Raw genomic sequence first — 20,480 nt, 5'->3', positions numbered from 1 at the left:
CTCTACTTCAGTGGTTCCCAACCCTGTCCTGGAGGAACACCAGGCCAATTGGGTTTTCAGGCTAGCCCTAATGAATATGCATGAAGCAAATTTGCATGCCTATCACTTCCATCATATGCAAATCTCTCTCATGCATATTCATTAGGGCTAGCCTGAAAACCCAATTGGCCTGGTGTTCCTCCAGGACAGGGTTGGGAATCACTGCTCTACTTATTCACCATTATAGGACCCTCAAGCATCCCTGAAGAAGACTTTTTGTCGAACGCGAACCATGTTGAGTCCTGCGCCCCTAATGGCCAGCTGAGGGTGAGCCAGCATGGCTTCTGCAAGGGAAGGTCATGCGTCACAAATTTACTACACTTCTCTGAGAGAATAAACAGCCAGATGGACAAAGGGGAACCCATAGACATCATTTACCTCGACTTCCAAAAAGCCTTCGACAAGGTACCCCACGAACGGCTGCTTAAGAAGCTGTGGAACCACAGGGTGGAGGGGGAGGTATACCGATGGATTAAACACTGGTTGGCAGGCAGAAAACAGAGGGTTGGAGTGAGGGGCCAATATTCAGACTGGCAATGGGTCACGAGTAGAGTCCCGCAGGGGTCATTGTTGGGACCGCTCCTGTTCAATATATCATGGCTCTTGATCACGGAGTGTTAGAATGCAAAGGTCATTATCACACTCCTCAAGTCTAAGAAGCCGACTATGGTCTCGGCATATGCTAAAGTTTGGGAGACTTTCCAACATTGGTGCGCCTAAGAAAATGTGGAGCTGTTTTCAGCTCCAGTTTCGATGGTGCTGACTTTCCTCAAAGCCGGCCTTGACAAGTCACAAGTGTCTCTTTGTTTTAGGGCTTGGGGCCACAGATCTACTTTGGCATCTCATCCAGACATTGCCAGAGTTTTGAAGTGTGCATTGCACATCAGACCTCCAGTCAAAGCCCCGTTTGTGGGATCTAAATGTAGTTTTGAGGGGTTTCAGCCAAGCTCCATTTGAGCAGCTGAAGAAGGCATCGCTGATGGATTTGACGCTCAAGACAGTTTTCCTGCTAACTGACCTTGGTGAGATGAGTCTCAGAATGCCAGGCTTTCTTGTAAGAAGCCTCTCCTTTAAAATATCTGACACTGGGAGTGTCTTTGCACTCTGTTCCTTCCTTCCTACCGAACATGGTTTCAGTATTTCATATCAATCAGGCAGTCCAATTGCCAGCATTCCAGTCCACATGTTCCAAGAAACAGGACCAGATTTTTAAGAAGTTGGATGCGAGAAGAGTAGTTTTACAGAGTAGATGTGGTGGCGAGGGAGGACTCTGCCTTTGGGTCCTCAGTGCTGGCGCAGTCATCTCTGACTAGTTTTCTGAGACTTTTGTATGTCCCGCTTGTCCAGAATGACATACCTATTGTACTGGAAAAAGGATTTGGTTCTTAACTTGCTAATATCTTTTCCAGTAGATAGGATAGATAGGAATGTCATTCTGGACCCTTGCCCTGTCATTCCTGCACCGATTGTTCTGTATCTTGGATGTCAGTCAGTCCCTTGGGCTATGCAGAATATTATATTTCTAGTGTCTTTTCTGATGCTTCTGTTAGGGATGTTGTTGTTATGGGATTGTTTTCAGTTTGTCTTATTTGTTTGAGCAGAATATATTTATTTGTTGGGGATGATTTCCTATATCCCTTCTTCATCTACTTTTGGTAGAGCTGTTGCTTTCTTCGGGACTCACTGTAGGTGGCAGTAGAGCTCTCAGTGAAGTAGGAGGGTTATAGAAAAAATCTGGAGTGGATTCCTCCTACAGAGGCTTGTGGCTTGAGGGAGATAATCCACTTGTCCAGAATAACACACCTATCTACCACAATAGAGTGGTTCTTTGTACACATCCCAAGTTCCTCCAGAAGGTTGTCTTGGAGTTTCATCTAAACCAGTTCATAGTTCTGTCTGTCTTCTTTCCAAGACCACATTCTTCCCCTTGTGAAGCAGCACTCCACACATTGGACTGTAAATGTGCTCTTGCTTACTACCTGGATTGGACAAAATCTCTCAGAACTACCTCTCAAATTTTCCTGTCATTTGATCCTAACAGATCTGGAGCTGCCGTCACCAAAAGAGCCATCTACACATGGCTGGCTGACTGTATCTTCTTTGTCTATGTTTGTGTTGGGCTGATGCTTCAAGGCCGTATCACTGCAAATAAAATTTGGGCAATAGCAACTTTAATAGCCCATCTGTGTTCCACTCCTATTGAGGACATATGTAAGGCAGCCACCTGATTTTCAATGCACACCTTCACATCCCATTACTATTTGGAGAATCATTCCAGACGGTTTAGTCAGTTCGACCAAGCAGTTCAGCAAAATTTATTCTCTACTTAAATGCTAACTTCCTTCCAACCCTTTCAGTTTCAGCAGGCTCATGGTAGTTGTCAATAACCCTCTTCTCAGGGGCATGTTCCTGGCAGCTTGGGAGTCCCATATGTAAGAATATAATCTGCTTGGCCTTGGAGAAAGCAAAGTTACTCACCCTGTAGTAGGTGTTATCCGAGGACAGCAGGCATATATTATCACAACCCTCCCACCTCCCCTAGTTGGCTTCTTAGCTATCTTACTGAACTTCAGGCTCCGCGAGCTGAAGTCGGGTGGGAAGGCACCAGCACATGTGCAGTATGAGTAGTCTTAAAGTTTTAAAGTAACAGTACAGTTTTGATTCTCCATGCTAGGTTCCATGGATGACGTCACCCATATGTGAGACTATATGCCTGCTGTCCTTAGAGAACATCTGCTACAGGTGAGTAACTTTGCTTTCTGGGCTAGTGGAAAGCCAGCATATGAGATTGTATTGCAGTATTCTTGTTTAGACATTAGGGAAAACTAAACTAAACTAAACCTTAGGTTTGTATACCGCATCCTCTCCACAATCGCAGAGCTTGGCACGGTTTACAGGAGTTGGGATAGAAAGGAACTCCAATGAAGGGTTAAAGGCCATAGTATAAAAATGTTTAGAGGGCTTAGTATACCAGAGAGGGAGGAAGTATTACATTTTTGAGAACAGCCAGGTTTTCAGATGTTTACAGAAAAGTTGGAGGGCGCTCAGATTCCGAAGAGGGGAGGTAAGGTTGTTCCAGAGCTCAGTGATTCTGAAGGGGAGGGAGGTCCCTAGTTTTCCTGCATGGGAAATGCCTTTTAATGAGGGGAAGGATAGTTTTAATTTTTGGGTGAATCTGGTGGAATTAGGATTTGAGGAATTCCAAGAAAGTAGAATAAAGGGAGGAAGGATGCCATGTAGGATCTTTAAAGTTAGAAAGGCGCATTTAAATTGGACCCTGGAGATTATCGGAAGCCAGTGAAGCTTGGACAGGAGCGGTAAGACATGGTCAAATTTGCTTTTTGCGAAGATAAGCTTAGCCGCAGCATTCTGAATCCGCTGAAGTCTTTGAAGGTTTTTCTTTGTTAGGCTTAAGTAGATAAGAACATAAGAAGTTGCCTCCGCTGGGTCAGACCACAGGTCCATTGCGCCCAGCAGTCCGCTCCTGCGGCGGCCCATTAGGTCCATGACCTGTAAGTGATCCTTTGTCTAAAACCTTTCAATCCCCATTATTCTTCTATCTATACCCTTTCATAATCCTATTTCTACCTCTATCTATATCTTCTGCTTTCGATACTATTGATCATAGCCTGCTTCTAATGCGACTTCAAGAAATTGGTATATCTGACCAGGTCATGGACTGGTTTGTTTCCTACTTTACAGATAGATCATCAAAAGTCATCTTTAATGGCACCTCGTCTGAATCTTTTTCCACTAAACACGGAATCCCGCAGGGATCTATTCTATCACCACTGCTTTTCAATATTTTTTTATCGCCCCTCCTGACGGTCGCCCAGTCCATTGGTTTTACCACATTCGCTTAAGCGGACGATGTGCAACTAATTCATCCCATCGATTTTAACAATAAAGAAGAAGTAATCTCCATCAATCATAAACTAGGAAAAATCAAATCTTGGTTAGATTTGAATAAACTGTCTTTAAATATCAACAAATCAAAACTTATGATTTTTCCTTTTAAAGAAGGAACAACACTTCAAACTCCTTTGAAGTTCGAATCACTTCCCATCAAAATTGTTCCAACTTTAAAATTATTAGGAGTTACTTTCGACAATAAATTTTTTATCATTTTCACATTAGTACAGTCGTTCAGAAATGTTTCTATCGACTAAGAATGATACGTTCTCTCGCTAAGCTACTCGAACCGGCCTCCCTAAACACACTAATCCACTCTTTGGTAATTTCCTGCATAGACTATTGCAATGCCCTGTATAAGGGCATCACAAAAAAGGAAATTAGATGGCTTCAGATTGTGCAAAATACAGCTATTAAGATAATTTGTGGTGCAAAAAAATACGATCATGTTTCACCCCTTTTGTTCAATGCACATTGGTTACCAGTTGAACATAGAATTAGCTATAAAATTTTACTTTTAACACTCACAACAAAATTAAATAATCAACCGGACTTCATCAACAGACTTCTAATTCCTTATAGCACATCAAAATCTCTCTGTTCAACTACTTAGAATCTCTTTGTCATACCTTCTTTAAAATCAATTAATACGTTGCGTTCCAATAACTTTGCGGTTACTGCCCCTACTCTATGGAATTTGCTGCTTAATCACTTGCGCTGTGAATCCGATTAAAAACAATTTAAAGCAAAACTAAAAACATTCTTGTTCCAAGATGCTTTTGGATAACAACTGTCCTTTTAAGGGCAAAATTTAAAACAAATGTTTTTTTTACCCTAACCTATTGATTTTTCCTTTTATGTCGCTCCTTTTCTAAATAATTGTAGTTCTTCCCCACTACCCTATTGTTTGAGGTAGTTCCATAAGTTCCATCAAAACCTTTTGTTAGTTTGGGTGTTATTTAGTATCCCTTGTTTTATGTGTTTTTATGTAATTTTACATTGTAAACTGCTTAGAAACCTGAATAAGCGGTCTAAAAATTTTTTTTAATAAACTTGAAACTCAATACCCGTATCCTTCGGGAACTTGTCCAATCCCTCTTTGAATCCCCTTAATGTGCTCTGTCCTATTACATCCTCCGGAAGCGCATTCCAGGTGTCCACCACCCTCTGAGTGAAGAAAAATTTCCTAGCATTGGTTGCAATAGTCCAGTCTGGAAAGGATGATGGATTGGACAAGGATGGCAAAGTGTTTTTGATGGAAACAGGATCTCACTTTCCTCAGCATGTGAAGGCTGAAAAAGCATTTTTTTACCAAGGAATTGAGGTGGTTGTTGAAGGACAATGTAGAATCAATGATGAAACCCAGAACTTTGCTTGAGAACTCAAGCTGCAGAGTGGAGCCAGAAGACACCTGGAATGCGCTTCCGGAGGATGTGATAGGACAGAGCACATTAAGGGGATTCAAAGAGAGATTGGACAAGTTCCTGAAGGATATGGGGATTGAGGGATATAGATAGAGGTATAGATAGGACCATGAAAGGGTATAGAAAGAAGAAAAATAAGGTATTAAAGGGTTTTTAGACAAAGGATCACTTACAGGTCATGAACCTGATGGGCTGCCGCGGGAACGGACTTCTGGGCACGATGGACCCCTGGTCTGACCCAGCAGAGGCAACTTCTTATGTTCTTATGACAGTGGGATGAAAGTGGGTAGTTGGTCTAATTTTGGGCCGAACCAAAGTAGTTTTGTTTTGGACTCGTTCAGTTTCATTTGCACGGTGTGGGCCCAGGATTGGAGGTTCGTTATACATGAGGATATGTTCTCAAAGAGGTTAGTGAGGTTCGAGTCGGTCTCGAGGAGGACAAGGATGTCATCAGCATAAGTGTAAAGTGTTTCTAGGGGGGGATAGATGGAGGAGTTTTAGGGAGGACATATAGATGTTGAAAAGAATAGGAGAGAGAGGTGAGCCTTGCGGGACTCCACATGTCGGTTTCCAGGGGGAGGATGAGGTGCTATTCATGTTGACAGTGTAAGAGCAGGAACGTAAGAATTTCGAGAACTAGTCACTGACTGTGGAGTTAATGCCTATCTCGGAGAGTTGGTAAACTAGAATATCATGATGTCAAAAGCTGCAGAAAGGTCGAATTGTAGAAGAACAGTGAACTTATTACGAGAATGAAGTTGTTGAACCTTTGAGATTAAGGAGGTCAATAGGGATTCGGTGCTGAAGTTGGGACGAAAGCCATATTGGTAAGGTAGGAGAATAGAGAATTTCTCTAAATAGGATAAGAGTTGGGTAGATATGATGGACTCTAGCATCTTGGTTAGGAGAGGGATGTTTGCTATTGGGCGATAGCTGGATGGTGTGGAAGGGTCTAGGTCAGATTTTTTCAGTAGTTGGGTCAAGGCAATATGTCCCATTTTTGGGGAAAAAAGGCCCGAATGTAGGGCGGAGTTTATAAGTTTGGTAAGGGATGAGATGGCCTGTGCGGGAATTTTCTCGTATAGGTAGGAGGGGAATGGGTCCAAGGTACAGTTGCAGGATTTCAGTTTGAGGCAGAGTTTATAGACCAGGGATTCGGAAACGTGCTCAAATGCAGTCCAGGATCTATTGACTGGGATAGGGTTGGAGACCGTTAGGGTAGGGTTGGAGTCAGTTGGCACCAGAGAGTTTTAGGAGGCTGCAGGTGGGAAGGAGCATCTCAAGGTAATATGACCTTTTCGTTGAAGAATTTTGCTAGAACATCGGCTGAAGGAGAGGAGCGGAGTAAGGTGGAGTCGTTTTGGGAAGTTAAGCGCCAGATGTTGAATAATGTACTACTCTGGTTGTTGGATCTGGAGATTTTATCACCGTAGAAGTTCTTCCTTGCTTTTTTTAGTACTGTATTGTAAAACTTAATATTGACCCTCCAGAACTGTCTGTCTATAGGGCATTTAGATTTTTTTCATTTGCGCTCCAGAGCTCAACATTTCTGCTTCAGTTCTCTATGATATGGGGATACCAAGGGGCCTTACAGGAGTAGGAGACGGTTTTAGTGGATAATGGGGCGAGGGAGTGGTAGGTGGACTCGGAGAGGGCGACCCAATTATGCCAGTTGGTTTCTGAATCTGCAGGCTTAGGAGTGGAGGAGAATTGGTTGAAAAATTTAGTCCAGAACAAATCGCTCGTAATTTTTTTGCGGAAGGTAATGGAATTTGAGGTGCGGGGTGGGACCCCAAGATGCGACATGAAAATGGGGAGACAGAAAACCCCTAAGAAGTGGTCGGACCAGGGGACGTGTTCCCAGCGAGTGTCATCGGCTGAAGTTTTGTAAGCGGTAAGATCAAGGAAACTAATGAGGTCTAGTGTGTGCCCCTTTCAATGGGTTGGAGAGTGTGCAGGGAGGGGGGAAACCTAGAGAGGTGAGGAAGCTATTAAATTCAGTCGCATCTTTGCTGGTGATGTCGTCTAGGTGGAGATTAATGTCCCCAATGATCAGTAATCTTTGAAATTTGAGGAAGGCGTTTATTATGGTCTCGAGGACAAGTTCGGAGGAATTGTTCCAAGGGATAGGTGGGCGATATAGAAGCAGGATACCCAGTGGGTGAAGGTGGAGTTCATCATTGACTGAGGCTAGCATATATTCTAGTGAGATGTGGCTACCCTTTTCGAGGAGCTGGACATCGAAGAATGATTTGTAGAGAAGTGCCAGGCCACCTCCTTTTCGGTTAGTTCTGGGAGAGAAGAGGCCTTGGTAGACGTGGGAGCAGAGTTCATTTTGTGTAAATAGGTCATCTTTTGTAATCCATGATTCCGTGATGCATAGGAATCCAGGGTCAGAATCCTCGAGTAGGTCCTTCAGATTTTGAATCTTGTTGCATGCGGATCTGGCATTGTAATAAAGTGTCGAGATTGGGGTGAGAGAGTCAGAGGCAAGGTTGGGGAGATTGGCAGGGGGAACAGGCTTTAAAGAGGCGTGGTTGACTCTTCGAGGGTTTTTTTTGGAGGGATGATTTCTGGTGCGTGAATTGCTGTATGTAGTTAGTGAAAATCTAAGAAATCACAAAGAGATTGTAAAGTACACAAAGCAAAAAAAAAAAAAAAAAAAATCTAGTTTTTACAACAGATGAGATTTGTTGGGCAAAAGATAATTTATGGTCTATCTAAACTCCCAGACAATGAAAACAAAGGGCTGGGGTGATAAGATGAATCTAACAAAGTTAAAGGTTGAACTGGTGGGAGTGGGGCAAAGGGAACCAGATATCCAACATGCTGTGGTCTTATCTGCGTTCTTCCTAGCTGTATAAGTAGTGGCAATATTAAGAACATAAGAATAGTTATACTGTACTGGATCAGATCAATGGTCCATCTTGCTTAGTATCCTGTTTCCAGAACCTTCCCTAAATCAAATTCCTAACAATACAAATAGAAGCCGAATATAACTGTACAGTAGTCCTATTGTCATTGCAGAAAGCCCTCTCCATGTGTATTCAACACCATCACCTTTCCATACAATAGCACTGAATATTACTGTAGATTGTCATGTCTTGATTTGTAAAAGGAACTGTTCATCATTTTGTTTTAAAACTTCTCTTTTCTCTTCCTATGGTAACATCTTGCTGGCCTACCCCTTGATTTTGGTGCTATTAAGACATGCTATTGATGATGACAAGAGAGCTCGCATTGCTCGATGTTCTCAAGAAGTATATACCCACCTGATGAGCTGCTTCCTTGAGGAGGAGATCATGGAGAGTGCAAAGGAAACTTTACAAGAACTTCAGTGTTACTGTAAATACTTGCAAAAGTGAGTAAAGAAATCACACAGACACTGTGATTAATGGCTAAAATTGCTAGTCCCAGCAATATCCATTAATTGTTATAACCCAGAGCTTTACAAATCTTGGATACCAGGTTGCCATAGCATCCAGAAATTTTACCAAGGCATCTGTAATTTGTCAAACACCAGTGTCATTTGCAATGTTTGCGCATTAACTAAGTAGATTAACTAAGTAGATTTAATGTTTATTAAGATCAGTACAACTAGAAGTTTTGAAAGTACTCACACTGCCAGCAACATAGATCAAAAAAGCAAGCTGGGAAGGTGAGCGGGATTTCATTTTAGCCATCAGGTTTTCAGGCTGTTCATAGTGAATATTCATAAGATTGATTTGTATACACTGTCTCCTTAGCATACAAGTCTATCTCATGTATATTCATTGTGGATGTTCTAAAAAAAATCTGAGTCTATGGGGTTGCCCCAGAAGAGATTTTGGAACCCCCTACCTTAGAGGCAAAGTTATCTGCAGTTGGTAGGATTTAGAGGCTCCTTAACCCATAAAGCCTTCTAAGAAGGATTTGTCCCAAGATCTTCCACTTTCACCAACAGTATATGGGACGTTAACATTTTTAAAGGAGATGTTGTGATTTTTGGCCCCTTCCACAAATAAATTAATGAGCAAAAGTATCTCACTACCATCCTGTAAATAGATTATATAACTGATGTCTGATTTTACCTACTGATTTTACCCTCTGACATTTGTCTTGTCAGTACAGTGGTGCCTCACACAACGAACTTAATCCGTTCCAGGAGCAAGTTTGTTATGTGAAACGTTCGTTGTGTGAAACGCGTTTTCCCATAACAATACATGTTAAAAAAAATAATTCGTTCTGTAGCATAAAATATGCTAAGATGACATAAAAAAAGATAAATTTTTGGTTATTATTTTTATTTAGATACATCTAAAAACATAATTGTTTTTTAAAACAACACACATTTTTTAAATTTAAAGACAGACTAAGTAGAGTCTAATTTTACAGTGAGAGAGGGCAGAGTCTCAGCGGCAAAAACTGGGACTTAACTGTTCATTTTTTTTTTTTTTTCTACCGTGTTTCCCCGATGATAAGGCAGGGCCATCAAATAAGACAGCCCCCCCTTTTTAGAAAAAAATGTAAAATAAGGCACCCCCCCCGCAAATAAGCCACCCACCGATACCTGCGCTTACCCGAATCGGGTGGTACGGTGGGTGACTCCGTGTGGTCCCTGGCACCCCCGACACGATCGGGGCAAGAGGGAGCTCAAGCCCTCTTGCCCCCCCGACTCCCCGACACGATCGGGGCAAGAGGGAGCTCAAGCCCTCTTGCCCCCCCCGACTCCCCGACACGATCGGGGCAAGAGGGAGCTCAAGCCCTCTTGCCCCCCCCGCCCCCCCGACACGATCGGGGCAAGAGGGAGCTCAAGCCCTCTTGCCCCCCCGACTCCCCGACACGATCGGGGCAAGAGGGAGCTCAAGCCCTCTTGCCCCCCCGACTCCCCGACACGATCGGGGCAAAAGGGAGCTCAAGCCCTCTTGCCCCCCCGACACGATCGGGGCAAAAGGGAGCCCAAGCCCTCTTGCCCCGCCGATTCCCCAACTCCCCGACAATATCGGGCCAGGAGGGAGCCCAAGTCCTCCTGGCCACGGCGACCCCCTAACCCCACCCTGCACTACATTACGGGCAGGAGGGATCCCAGGCCCTCCTGCCCTCGATGCAAATCCCCCCTCCCCCCAACGACCGCCCCCCCCCCCCCCAAGAACCTCCGACCGCCCCCCCAGCCGACCCGCGACCCCCCTGGCCGACCCCCACGACACCCCCAACCCCCTTCCCCGTACCTTTCTGTAGTTGGCCGGACAGACGGGAGCCAAACCCGCCTGTCCGGCAGGCAGCCATCGACGGAATGAGGCCGGATTGGCCCATCCGTCCCAAAGCTCCGCCTACTGGTGGGGCCTAAGGCGCCTGGGCCAATCAGAATAGGCCCGGGAGCCTTAGGTCCCTCCTGGGGGCGGGGCCTGAGGCACATGGTCGGGTTGGGCCCATGTGCCTCAGGCCCCGCCCCCAGGAGGGACCTAAGGCTCCCGGGCCTATTCTGATTGGCCCAGGCGCCTTAGGCCCCACCAGTAGGCGGAGCTTTGGGACGGATGGGCCAATCCGGCCTCATTCCGTCGTTGGCTGCCTGCCGGACAGGCGGGTTTGGCTCCCGTCTGTCCGGCCAACTACAGAAAGGTACGGGGAAGGGGGTTGGGGGTGTCGTGGGGGTCGGCCAGGGGGGTCGCGGGTCGGCTGGGGGGGCGGTCGGAGGTTCTTGGGGGGGGCGGTCGTTGGGGGGAGGGGGGGTTTGCGTCGAGGGCAGGAGGGCCTGGGATCCCTCCTGCCCGTAATGTAGTGCAGGGTGGGGTTAGGGGGTCGCCGTGGCCAGGAGGACTTGGGCTCCCTCCTGGCCCGATATTGTGTGGGGAGTTGGGGAATCGGCGGGGCAAGAGGGCTTGGGCTCCTTTTTGCCCCGATCGTGTCGGGGAGTCGGGGGGGGGGCAAGAGGGAACCAGGCGGAGAGAGGGCAGTTAAGCGCAGTGCCTGCGCGGAAGGATGCAGCTCGGGCGACTTCGTTGTGTGAAACGAAGTTCGTTGTACGGATCAAGACATAAAGTTCGTTGTGCGCAGCGTTCGCTGTGCGAGGCGTCCGTTATGCGAGGCACCACTGTATATATTTGTGAGTAAGTGGGTCCATATATCTTTGTGTATTTCCTTTAGAGCAGTCAAATAGGTAGACAAATGTCTCCAAAGCACTTGTCACATTGTTACCCCAAAGGGAAGAGTACTATGCTACCATATTGTTCAAGGGCAAAAGACAGCACTTAAGAACAAAGGGATGTGATGTGCCCTGGGTTCCAAGGAGCGAGAGCAATATGGCATTATTTAAAGCAGTGTGGTTGATGGCTTCATAATGCTATTAATACCTACGAAACAAATATCTTCATAGTTCTTATCAAGGAAAAAGGGCATGGCAACAGAAAAATCCAAAAAGAGGGAGCAAAATAATACTGGGCCAAAGAAGTGTATCCTAATACTAAAACCTAAGAAAAGAGAACAAAAATGATAGCATCCAAGAAACTGGGCCACAAGGAGATAAAGTAATGTCATAAACTGTAGATTTGAGTATGAATCATTTGTATCTGTTATACCTGTGTTATTCCAAATCTAACCTATCTTTAAAATTCTCTAATGACTAGATATTCTATCACTTTCCAAAATAATATCTCCCAGTGTTTATTTAAGAGACAGTTTTAAAAATGGCATTTTTCCTACAATCTAAGCTAAGGTTCCTGTGCCACAATGTAAGTCAACTACTGCTTGGTTTTTATTCATTGGAAATGGAGAAGGGTGATCATCATGTTCTTTATTTTCTGGTTTCAGTCCCCTGTATATTTATCTTCAGAATGAATTTCCATTGATGAAAGAAGAAACCATCAGGACCATGCACATCTTTAATAATGATCATATGTCCTCCCATTCCAGATGGAAAGAAATGGTAGCTGTCCGGAAAAAGCTGAAGCGTCAGATGAGGGCTTTCCCAGCTGCCCCCTGCTGTGTAGATCAAAAGGAAAAACTGAAAGCATTGGTGCCCAGTGCTGAGTATCCCTTGGACAGAAAGCGCCTAGCTAAGGGGATATTGCATCTGGGGCATGCAGGAAATATAGGTGTGTCTTGCAGCAGGTAAATATTCTATACATATGCTCTGTGTCTACTTCAGAGAACATGTCTTGTGTCAAGTAACCATGAATCACCCACATTTTTTTTTCCTTCAATACACTTTGTACTAAATTATATGCCCACTACTACTACTGTCCATTCAGTCATGTCTGACCCATGGATACTGTATAGGCCAATCCTCGCCATGCTTCCCTGTTTTCCATATTTCTTTCAATTACTTGATGTTCATTCCCATGTCATTCTTGATGGTATCCAGCCAAGGGCCTATGCCTACAGTACTAATAAAAGATTATTAAAAATATAAAAGGTATTTGGTGTGTTCAGGGGAAGTAATTTGGAATAAAATTGCCACATATGTTGTATTTGACGTGATCAGTTTTGATGTCTTACTATGAAGCTTTTTGTAAACGTATTTGTTTATTTTCTGTTCACCAAATACAATTACCATATTATTATATTTTGTAAATTACTGAAAACCTATCTCTTTGAATAATGGGCTTCACGCAAACCATGATTAGCAATATTATTTATAACTAGTCTTTAAGCCCGTTACATTAACGGGTGCTAGAATAGATGTGTGTGCCTGTCTTTCTTTCTTTCTCTCTCTCTCCTTGGCCGCTTTCTGTCTGTCTGTCTTTCTTTCTGTCTCTCTCTTTCCTTGGCTGTCCACCACAACCCCTTGCCTGCTCCCTCTGTCCAACAGTAGCCCTTCTCCCTTCCTTTTACCTCCCCCGTGTCCAGCAGCAGCCCTTCTCCCATTGCACGTGAAGGGCCACTACTCAGACTGGAAAGGGGTCACGAGCGGAGTTCAGCAGGGGTCGGTGCTGGGACCGCTCCTGTTCAATATCTACATAAATGACCTAGAAGCGGGAACCAAGTGTGAAGTCATTAAATTTGCAGATGACACCAAACTATACAGCAGGGCTCAAACCAGGGAAGACTGCGAAGATCTCCAAAAGGATCTAACGCAGCTGGAAAAGTGGGCCGAAAAATGGCAAATGAGCTTCAACATAGGGAAATGCAAGGTCATGCACGTGGGGAAAAAGAACCCATGTTCACATACAAAATGGGGGGAACACCACTAGGGGTCAGTAACCTGGAGAGAGACCTGGGGGTGATGGTAGACGCAACACTGAAGGCATCGGCTCAATGCGCCACGGCCTCAAGGAAAGCAAACAGAATGTTGGGTATCATTAAGAAGGGTATTATGACCAGGACGAAGGAAGTCATCATGCCGCTGTATCGTGCAATGGTGCATCGTTTTATGTCTCCCCAGTCCAGCAGCACCCCTTCACTGCTCCCCCTGTCCAGCAGCAGCCCTTCTCCCTTTGTTTTACTTTCCCCCTGTCCAGCAGCACCTCTTCCCTGCTTCCCCTGTCCAGCAGTAGGCCTTCTCCCTTCCTTTAACCTCCCCCCCTGTCTAGCAGCACCTCTTCCTTACTCCCCCTGTCCAGCAGTAGGCCTTCTCCCTTCCGGTTACCACCCCCCCTGTCCAGCAGCACCTCTTCCTTGCTCCCCCTGTCCAGTAGTAGGCCTCGCTTCCTGTTACCTCTCCCCTTGTCTAGCAGCACCTCTTCCTTACTCCCCCTGTCCAGCAGTAGGCCTTCTCCCTTCCGGTTACCACCCCCCCTATCCAGCAGCACCTCTTCCCTACTCCCCCTGTCCAGCAGCACTCCTTACCTGCTCCCCCTATTCAGCATCCGGCTTCCTGGTCTGTTCGCGCCTGCCCTCCTCTTCAAAGCAGCCCTGCTGAAAATCGCGGCCAGCTATAGTGAACCTCGCAAGCTGCTCTGCATCTCAGTAGCACGTTCCCTCTGACGCGATCCCATGCGTCATAGGGAATGTGCTATCGAGGTGCAGAGCGGCCTGCTAGCTTCGCTACAGCCAGCCGCGATCCTCAGTAGGGCTGCTTTGAAGAGGAGCGGCAGCAGCGGTTGGTGAGTGATGGCGGGAGGGGGAAGTCGCCGGCATGATCCCTGCCTCCATGTTTGAAAATGGAATTCGGCATGGAGGGACACAACAACTGTCAGGGAACACGTCGTCCTAAGTGCGCATGTGGGCTTAGGATTTTATTATAGAGGATTTTCAATATTTTTGTTCTTAATCACACTTTGTAAATTTTTCTAATCTTTTGTAAACTACTTTGAATCCAGTAGGAGATAGACACCATTAGCATATGTACTCTTCTGTAACTCATATGTAAGTCAAGACTGGGTTTCACATTGCTCTCTCCCTCCCCTTCACTTCATCCCCTCCAACATCTCCCCTGCCTTTCCCAAACCCATCTACACCTTTCCCATAGCCCACAGCTTCACAGATTTCAATAGGGTCTGAACAGATTTCAGTATATGAGGATTATATAAGGTTCTCATTCTAAACTTTGGCAAGTACAGGCAGTCCCTGGTTTAAAAACACCCAATTTACATCAAACTCGTACTTATGAACCGGGAATCCTGTCTCTCCCTTCCTGTGCCAAAGCGCCCCTTCTTCATCCCTTCCTGTCCAATCATGACCCTCCTCCTCCCTTCCGTGCCCCAAACTGCCATTCGTCATCTTTCCTTCGTTCAGCATCCCAAATTCATTCCTCCTTCCTGGGGTGTTTACCTCCTTTGGCCGGCTGAGGCTCCCTCTTTCCAATCGCACTTCTCTATACAAAGCCGTGACCAGTGGCTTCTGCCCGCGGCATGCTGACCCAGAAATCTTCCCTCTAACATCAGAAGTTAGGCTTCTGGGTCAGTAGTGAGCCATGTGCAGGAGCCGCAGCTTTGCGAAGAGAAGTGCAACTGGGAGGAGGGAGCCTCAGCTGGCCAGAGGAGATAAACACCCGAGGGAGGGAGGAAGGGAGGCACGAATTTGGGATGCAAAACAGAGGGAAAGATGGCGAGGGGAATATTGGGACACGGAAGGAAGGAGGGTCGTGTTTGAACAGGAAGGGAGGAAGAGGGGGCATGTTGGCACAGGAAAGGAGAAGCAGGATCACGTTGGGACACAGAAGGAAGGGAGGGAGCACAAACTTCGGACAAAGGAAGGAAGGAAGAAAGGGAGGGAACATAAACTTTGGACACAGAATGGAGGGAGGGAGAAATTCAAGATGGCATCAGAGTAGGCTGCATTAGAAAAATCAAGATGGCTTCAGAGTAGGCTGCATTAGAAGAGGCTCCTGCATGATCGGCAGCAATATACTAACCTTTATTTTTACTGAGTCTCTCTAAAACGCTATTTTCCTCTTTTCAATGCTGAAACGCAGGGGAAAATAGAAGAGTGATCTTCCTGCCTCCTCTGCTTCTTCATTGTCACGACCAAACAGCAATTACAGTTGGATTGGGCACTACTGCTGACTGAGGTGGGCAGACCTTGGACTTGGATAGCAAGGTGTCACTGAGCCCTTTGGGTCCTGGAGTTTCTCCACATCCCAGGAGGATGTCAGGGATGCCGACAGCGCTACAGGAAGCGCCAGAGTTATTTTCTCCATCAAGCATACTGATCTCGCCCCTAACCCCGAAGGAAATTCAAGCATCGCCAAATTTACATCAGTCGGCATCATTGTTTGGAGAACTTAATTCTCAGAGGGAGACAGGGATGGAGGGAAATCAGTTCTTAGATTTTTCAGAACCTGCTTCCTCGGAATTACCATCTATTCCTCTTTCTACTCCTCTGATAAAACCAGCGGTAATCGATATGGAGGCAATATGGGGAGCAATTTAGAGCCTGCATAAGGTATGCACCCATTTTATTTCTTCGACTCAAAATTCAGCAACACAGTTTAAAAATTTTGAAGAAAAGATTCAACAGACTATTAGAATGGACAGAGTAGAAAAATCAGTCTCAGATATAAAAATTTCTTCTAATCAACAGCTGATAGATAAATTATCCCAGGACAAGCAGGCAGCATATTCTCTACATGTGGGTGATGTCACCGACGGAGCCCCCTAGCGGACGTTTTCGCAAGCAGACTTGCTTGGAGACCTTCAAGCTTGCAAATGTACCGCGCATGCGAGAGTGCCCCTCCCGCCCGACTCAGGGCATGCGTCTCCTCAGTGTGTCCTTAGTTCTAAGTTTTCCGCGGAGCCAGAAGCCCTGCTCCCTTGCTCTGCACGAATTTGTAGTGCTTCTTTGCACTGCGGCTTGCTTTTTTGTTTTCGGGTGAGTCACTGTGCTGCGCGTCTTTGTTTGTACAGGTTCCTTCCTCTTTCTTTTTTCCGACCGGGTGGTCATTTTTTGTCAGGCCACCTGGCCTCACGGGGCCACGGCTGTATTTTGTCCTATGTCCCAGCCTCTGATCGGGTTTAAGAACTGCACTAAGTGCAACCGGGTGATCTCCATCACCGACCCCCATCACTGGTTTGTGGAGTGCCTGGGTGCTGAATATCAAGCCGAATCTTGCCCGCGTTGTGCCACCCTCCATCCGCGGGCTCTTCGTCAGCGTGTGGCCAAGATTCTTCAATTTTTTGGCACCATGGAACCCGAGGGGTCGGCCTTGGCCCCGTTTGTCGGGGCCTCGACTTCAAAGGCCTCGACCGCAATGAAGTCGCCCTCGACCTCGAAGACGTTGACCCTCTGCTTCGGGTAAGTCTCCGCTTCCTTCCTTAGGTGTGCTGGCAAAGAAGCCAACCTCGGAGCCTCTTGCGAGTGCCGCATCTTTGGCCTCGTCGAGACATCATTCAAAGTGTGCCTCCTCACGTAGGGAATACTTTTCCTGAAGGAGCACCCTGCTGCACCTCAACTCCAACCTTCTATGGTTTTGGTGCCTGTGTTCAAGGACATGCTTAAGGCTATCCTTACCTCACAAATTTCCTCGGTCCTGGGTCAACTTACTCCGGCCTCGGCCCGGCCTCCGTCTGACCAGTTTGGGTGTTCCCCCGCGGTTGCTCGGGGACAGTCCCTCAAGTCTCGCCGGATCCCCTCAAGCGATTCTTCTTCACCTGATTCGAGGCCCGAGACTTTACGAGTCTCCCGGGTGGGACTTCGCACTGTGCCTTCCTCTTCTTCGAAGCGGCAGAGGACTTCCCCGCCACGTTGAGGCAGGTCCCCATCTGCTCGTTCCTCGGGGCCCCTTGTGATCTCGCCCGAATGCACCAACCCTTATCTGCACGGGGCCTCCCCCTGCATGCCTACATCTCTGAAGCTTCAGATGGTGGTTCCTCGGACGTCGGGGTCCTCCCTGATTCATCTGCAGTGGGGCCATTCTTCGACGCCCCTATTGGAATGTAGCAGAGCCTCCTCGGTGTGCCGAACTCGGGACTCAGATGCCCCCGCTTATTATTCCAGGGAGGTCTCCCCCTTTTTCTCGGCTACTCCAAGATCTAGATCTTCCTTGCCTCCGGAGGATGAGTCTTCTTCTCGTACCTCCTCCTTTACCCGGTTTGTTTCTGACATGGGCCGGGCTCTTAAGCATGATCTCCAATCCGAGTCCCAGTATACTCAGGAGTATTTGGTGGAGATGGGGCTTCCTCATCCACCTCGAGAAGCTTTGTGCTTGCCCTTGCATCAGGTGCTCAGGCAAACTTTCTTTCGGAATTTGGAGACTCCTTATGCTGTCACTGCCATTCCCTCCAGATGGAGTCCCGTTACCAGATGGTGCCGCTCAAGGGCTTTGAAAGTGCACAGCTTTCCCATTAGTCTCTGGTGGTCGAGTCCTCCTTGAAGTAATCTAACCCATCCAAGGTCTACGCAGCTGTCCCTCCGGGCAGGGAAGGGCGTACGATGGACAAATTCGGTCGCCACCTCTATCAGGCGAACCGGATTCTCAATTATAATTTCACCTTCATGTCCTATCTCAGGTACTCTGTGGGCGCTCTCCTGTCGTTCCAGTCTGACGTGTCTGCTCCTCGTAGGCAGGAGTTCTGTCTGCTTCAGGAGACTCTTTCTCTGCTCTGTCTCTATATGTTTCAGGCGGCTTACGACGCCTTTGAGCTGTCCTCGAGGGTCACGGCCTATGCGGTCGCCATGCGTTGTCTGTCCTTTCTCAGGATTGTGGATATGGATCCCAACCTCCAGGATCATCTGGCTAACCTCCCTTGTGTGGGGAATGAGCTGTTTGATGACTCCATCGAGGCGGCCACTAAGCGCCTTTCGGAGCATGAGCGGTCTTTCGCCTCCTTGGTGAGGCTCAAGTCGAAGACTCCACCTGCTCGTCAGTACAAGATTCCTCTTCGGCGATATCCGCAGAAGTCCACTCCTTGTTCTCTCGCCCGCCACAGAAACGCCTGCAGCAACAGCAGCAATGTCCTCCTAAGACTCAGCCGCCCGCTCCGTCGAAACCTGGGCCTTCTTTTTGACAATTCCTGTCTGAGCCTGCCGGCTCCCTCCCTCCTGGAGCCCCTCCCCTCTTCCCATCGGGGGACGCCTCCATCATTTCTATCCTCAGTGAGAGAAACTTACCATAGAACTGTGGGTCCTTTCCATCATCCGGGAGGGGTACTCCCTTCACTTCAGTCGGGTATCCCCGGATCTGCCGCCTGGAGAGTTTCCTTCTTCTCGGTCGCACCTTCCCCTTCTTCTGCGGGAAGAGCAGGCCCTCCTTCGCCTCAGGGCGGTCGAGGAGGTTCCTCAAGATCAACTCAACACGGGATTTTACTCCCAGTTCTTTCTGGTCCCCAACAAGACGGGAGACCTGCATCTGATCCTGGACCTCAGGGCTCTGAACAAATTTCTGGTCAAGGAGAAGTTCCTGATGCTCACTCTTCCCACGTTGTATCCCCTGATGGACGACGGGGACTGGCTGTGCTCTTTGGATCTCAAGGAGACCTATACACACGTGCCGATTCATCCGGCTTCTCGCCGGTATCTGAGATTCTGGATCTCCACCTCCAATATCGTGTTCTTCCCTTCAGTCTGGCTGCCTCCCCGAGGGTGTTCACGAAGTGCCTGGTAGTGGTGGCCATGGCCCTTCGCCTGCAGGGGCTTCAGGTGTTTCCCTTCCTCGACGATTGGCTCATGAAGGCCTCTTCCCGCCAGGTGGTTCTGAGGGCGACGAATCAAACTATCCTCATTCAGAGTCTCGACTTCGAGATGAACTTTCCAAAGTCCCAGCTGTGTCCGTCTCAGTCCCTCGAATTTATCGGGGCTGTTCTGGACATGTGTCATCTTCGTTCCTTCTTGCCTCAACCTCGTCAGGAGGCCCTTATCCATCTTTGCTGAAAGGTGGCTCTCCTGTCCTTGGTCCCGGCCCGTCTTATGATGGTCCTGCTCGGTCACATGGCGTCCACAGTTCACGTGACTCCTCCGCATTCCTCAGTGGACTCTGGTTTCTCAGTTGGAGCCAGGATCCGGGATCCGATGTCTCGGCACATTGTAGTGACTCCTTTGATGAAACAGTCTCTCTGTTGGTGGATGCTCTCTACCAATCTTTCCAGAGGTTTTCTGTTTCGCGCTCCTCCTGCGCAGAGGGTTCTAACGACGGACTCATCAGCCTGTGCTTGGGGGGGCGCATCTGGACGGTCTTCGCACCCAGGGACTTTGGTCAAGTGTGGACTGTCTATGTCACATCAGTCTGCTGGAGCTCAGGGCGGTGTTCAACGATCTGAAAGCTTTCCGTCATCTGTTTCGCGACAGTGTCGTGCTGGTCCGCACGGACAACCAGGTCGCCATGTATTATATCAACAAACAGGGGGGCACGGGATCTCTCTCCCTGTGCCAAGAGGCAATGCAGCTCTGGGATTGGGCAATCTGCCGCAACATCTTCCTCCGGGCGGTCTACATTCAGGGCCACCAGAACTGTCTGGCGGACAAGTTGAGCCACCTTCTGCAGCCTCACGAATGGTCTCTCCATTCCTTGACTCTACGTCAGGTGTTTGCTCGGTGGGGAACTTCGGATGTCGATCTGTTTGCGTTCCCCCTCATTCACAAGTTGCCTCGCTTCTGCTCCAGGGTCTACACCCCACACCAGAGCGAGGCAGATGCCTTCCTTCTGGACTGGACAAACCTTTTTCTGTATGCGTTCCCTCTATTCCCTCTGATCCTGAAGACTCTCGTCATGCTCAAGTCCACTCATACCACCATGATTCTGATTGCTCCTCGGTG

At 47.5% G+C, this 20,480-nt stretch overlaps 1 protein-coding gene across 1 annotated transcript in view; it reads left to right on the top strand.

The window, feature by feature from the left end:
* The window catches only part of MCM3AP (minichromosome maintenance complex component 3 associated protein), a 556,273-nt gene that overhangs the window by 338,321 nt on the left and 197,472 nt on the right, over positions 1–20,480 (top strand). The window contains 2 exon segments of the mRNA XM_033944925.1: positions 8,584–8,736; positions 12,264–12,461. Of these exon segments, the coding sequence (XP_033800816.1) occupies positions 8,584–8,736; positions 12,264–12,461 (351 nt within the window).

This window comes from Geotrypetes seraphini, chromosome 5 (genome assembly GCF_902459505.1).
Source record: "Geotrypetes seraphini chromosome 5, aGeoSer1.1, whole genome shotgun sequence".
NCBI lineage: Eukaryota > Metazoa > Chordata > Amphibia > Gymnophiona > Dermophiidae > Geotrypetes > Geotrypetes seraphini.
This window is presented reverse-complemented; position numbering and strand designations above follow the sequence as displayed.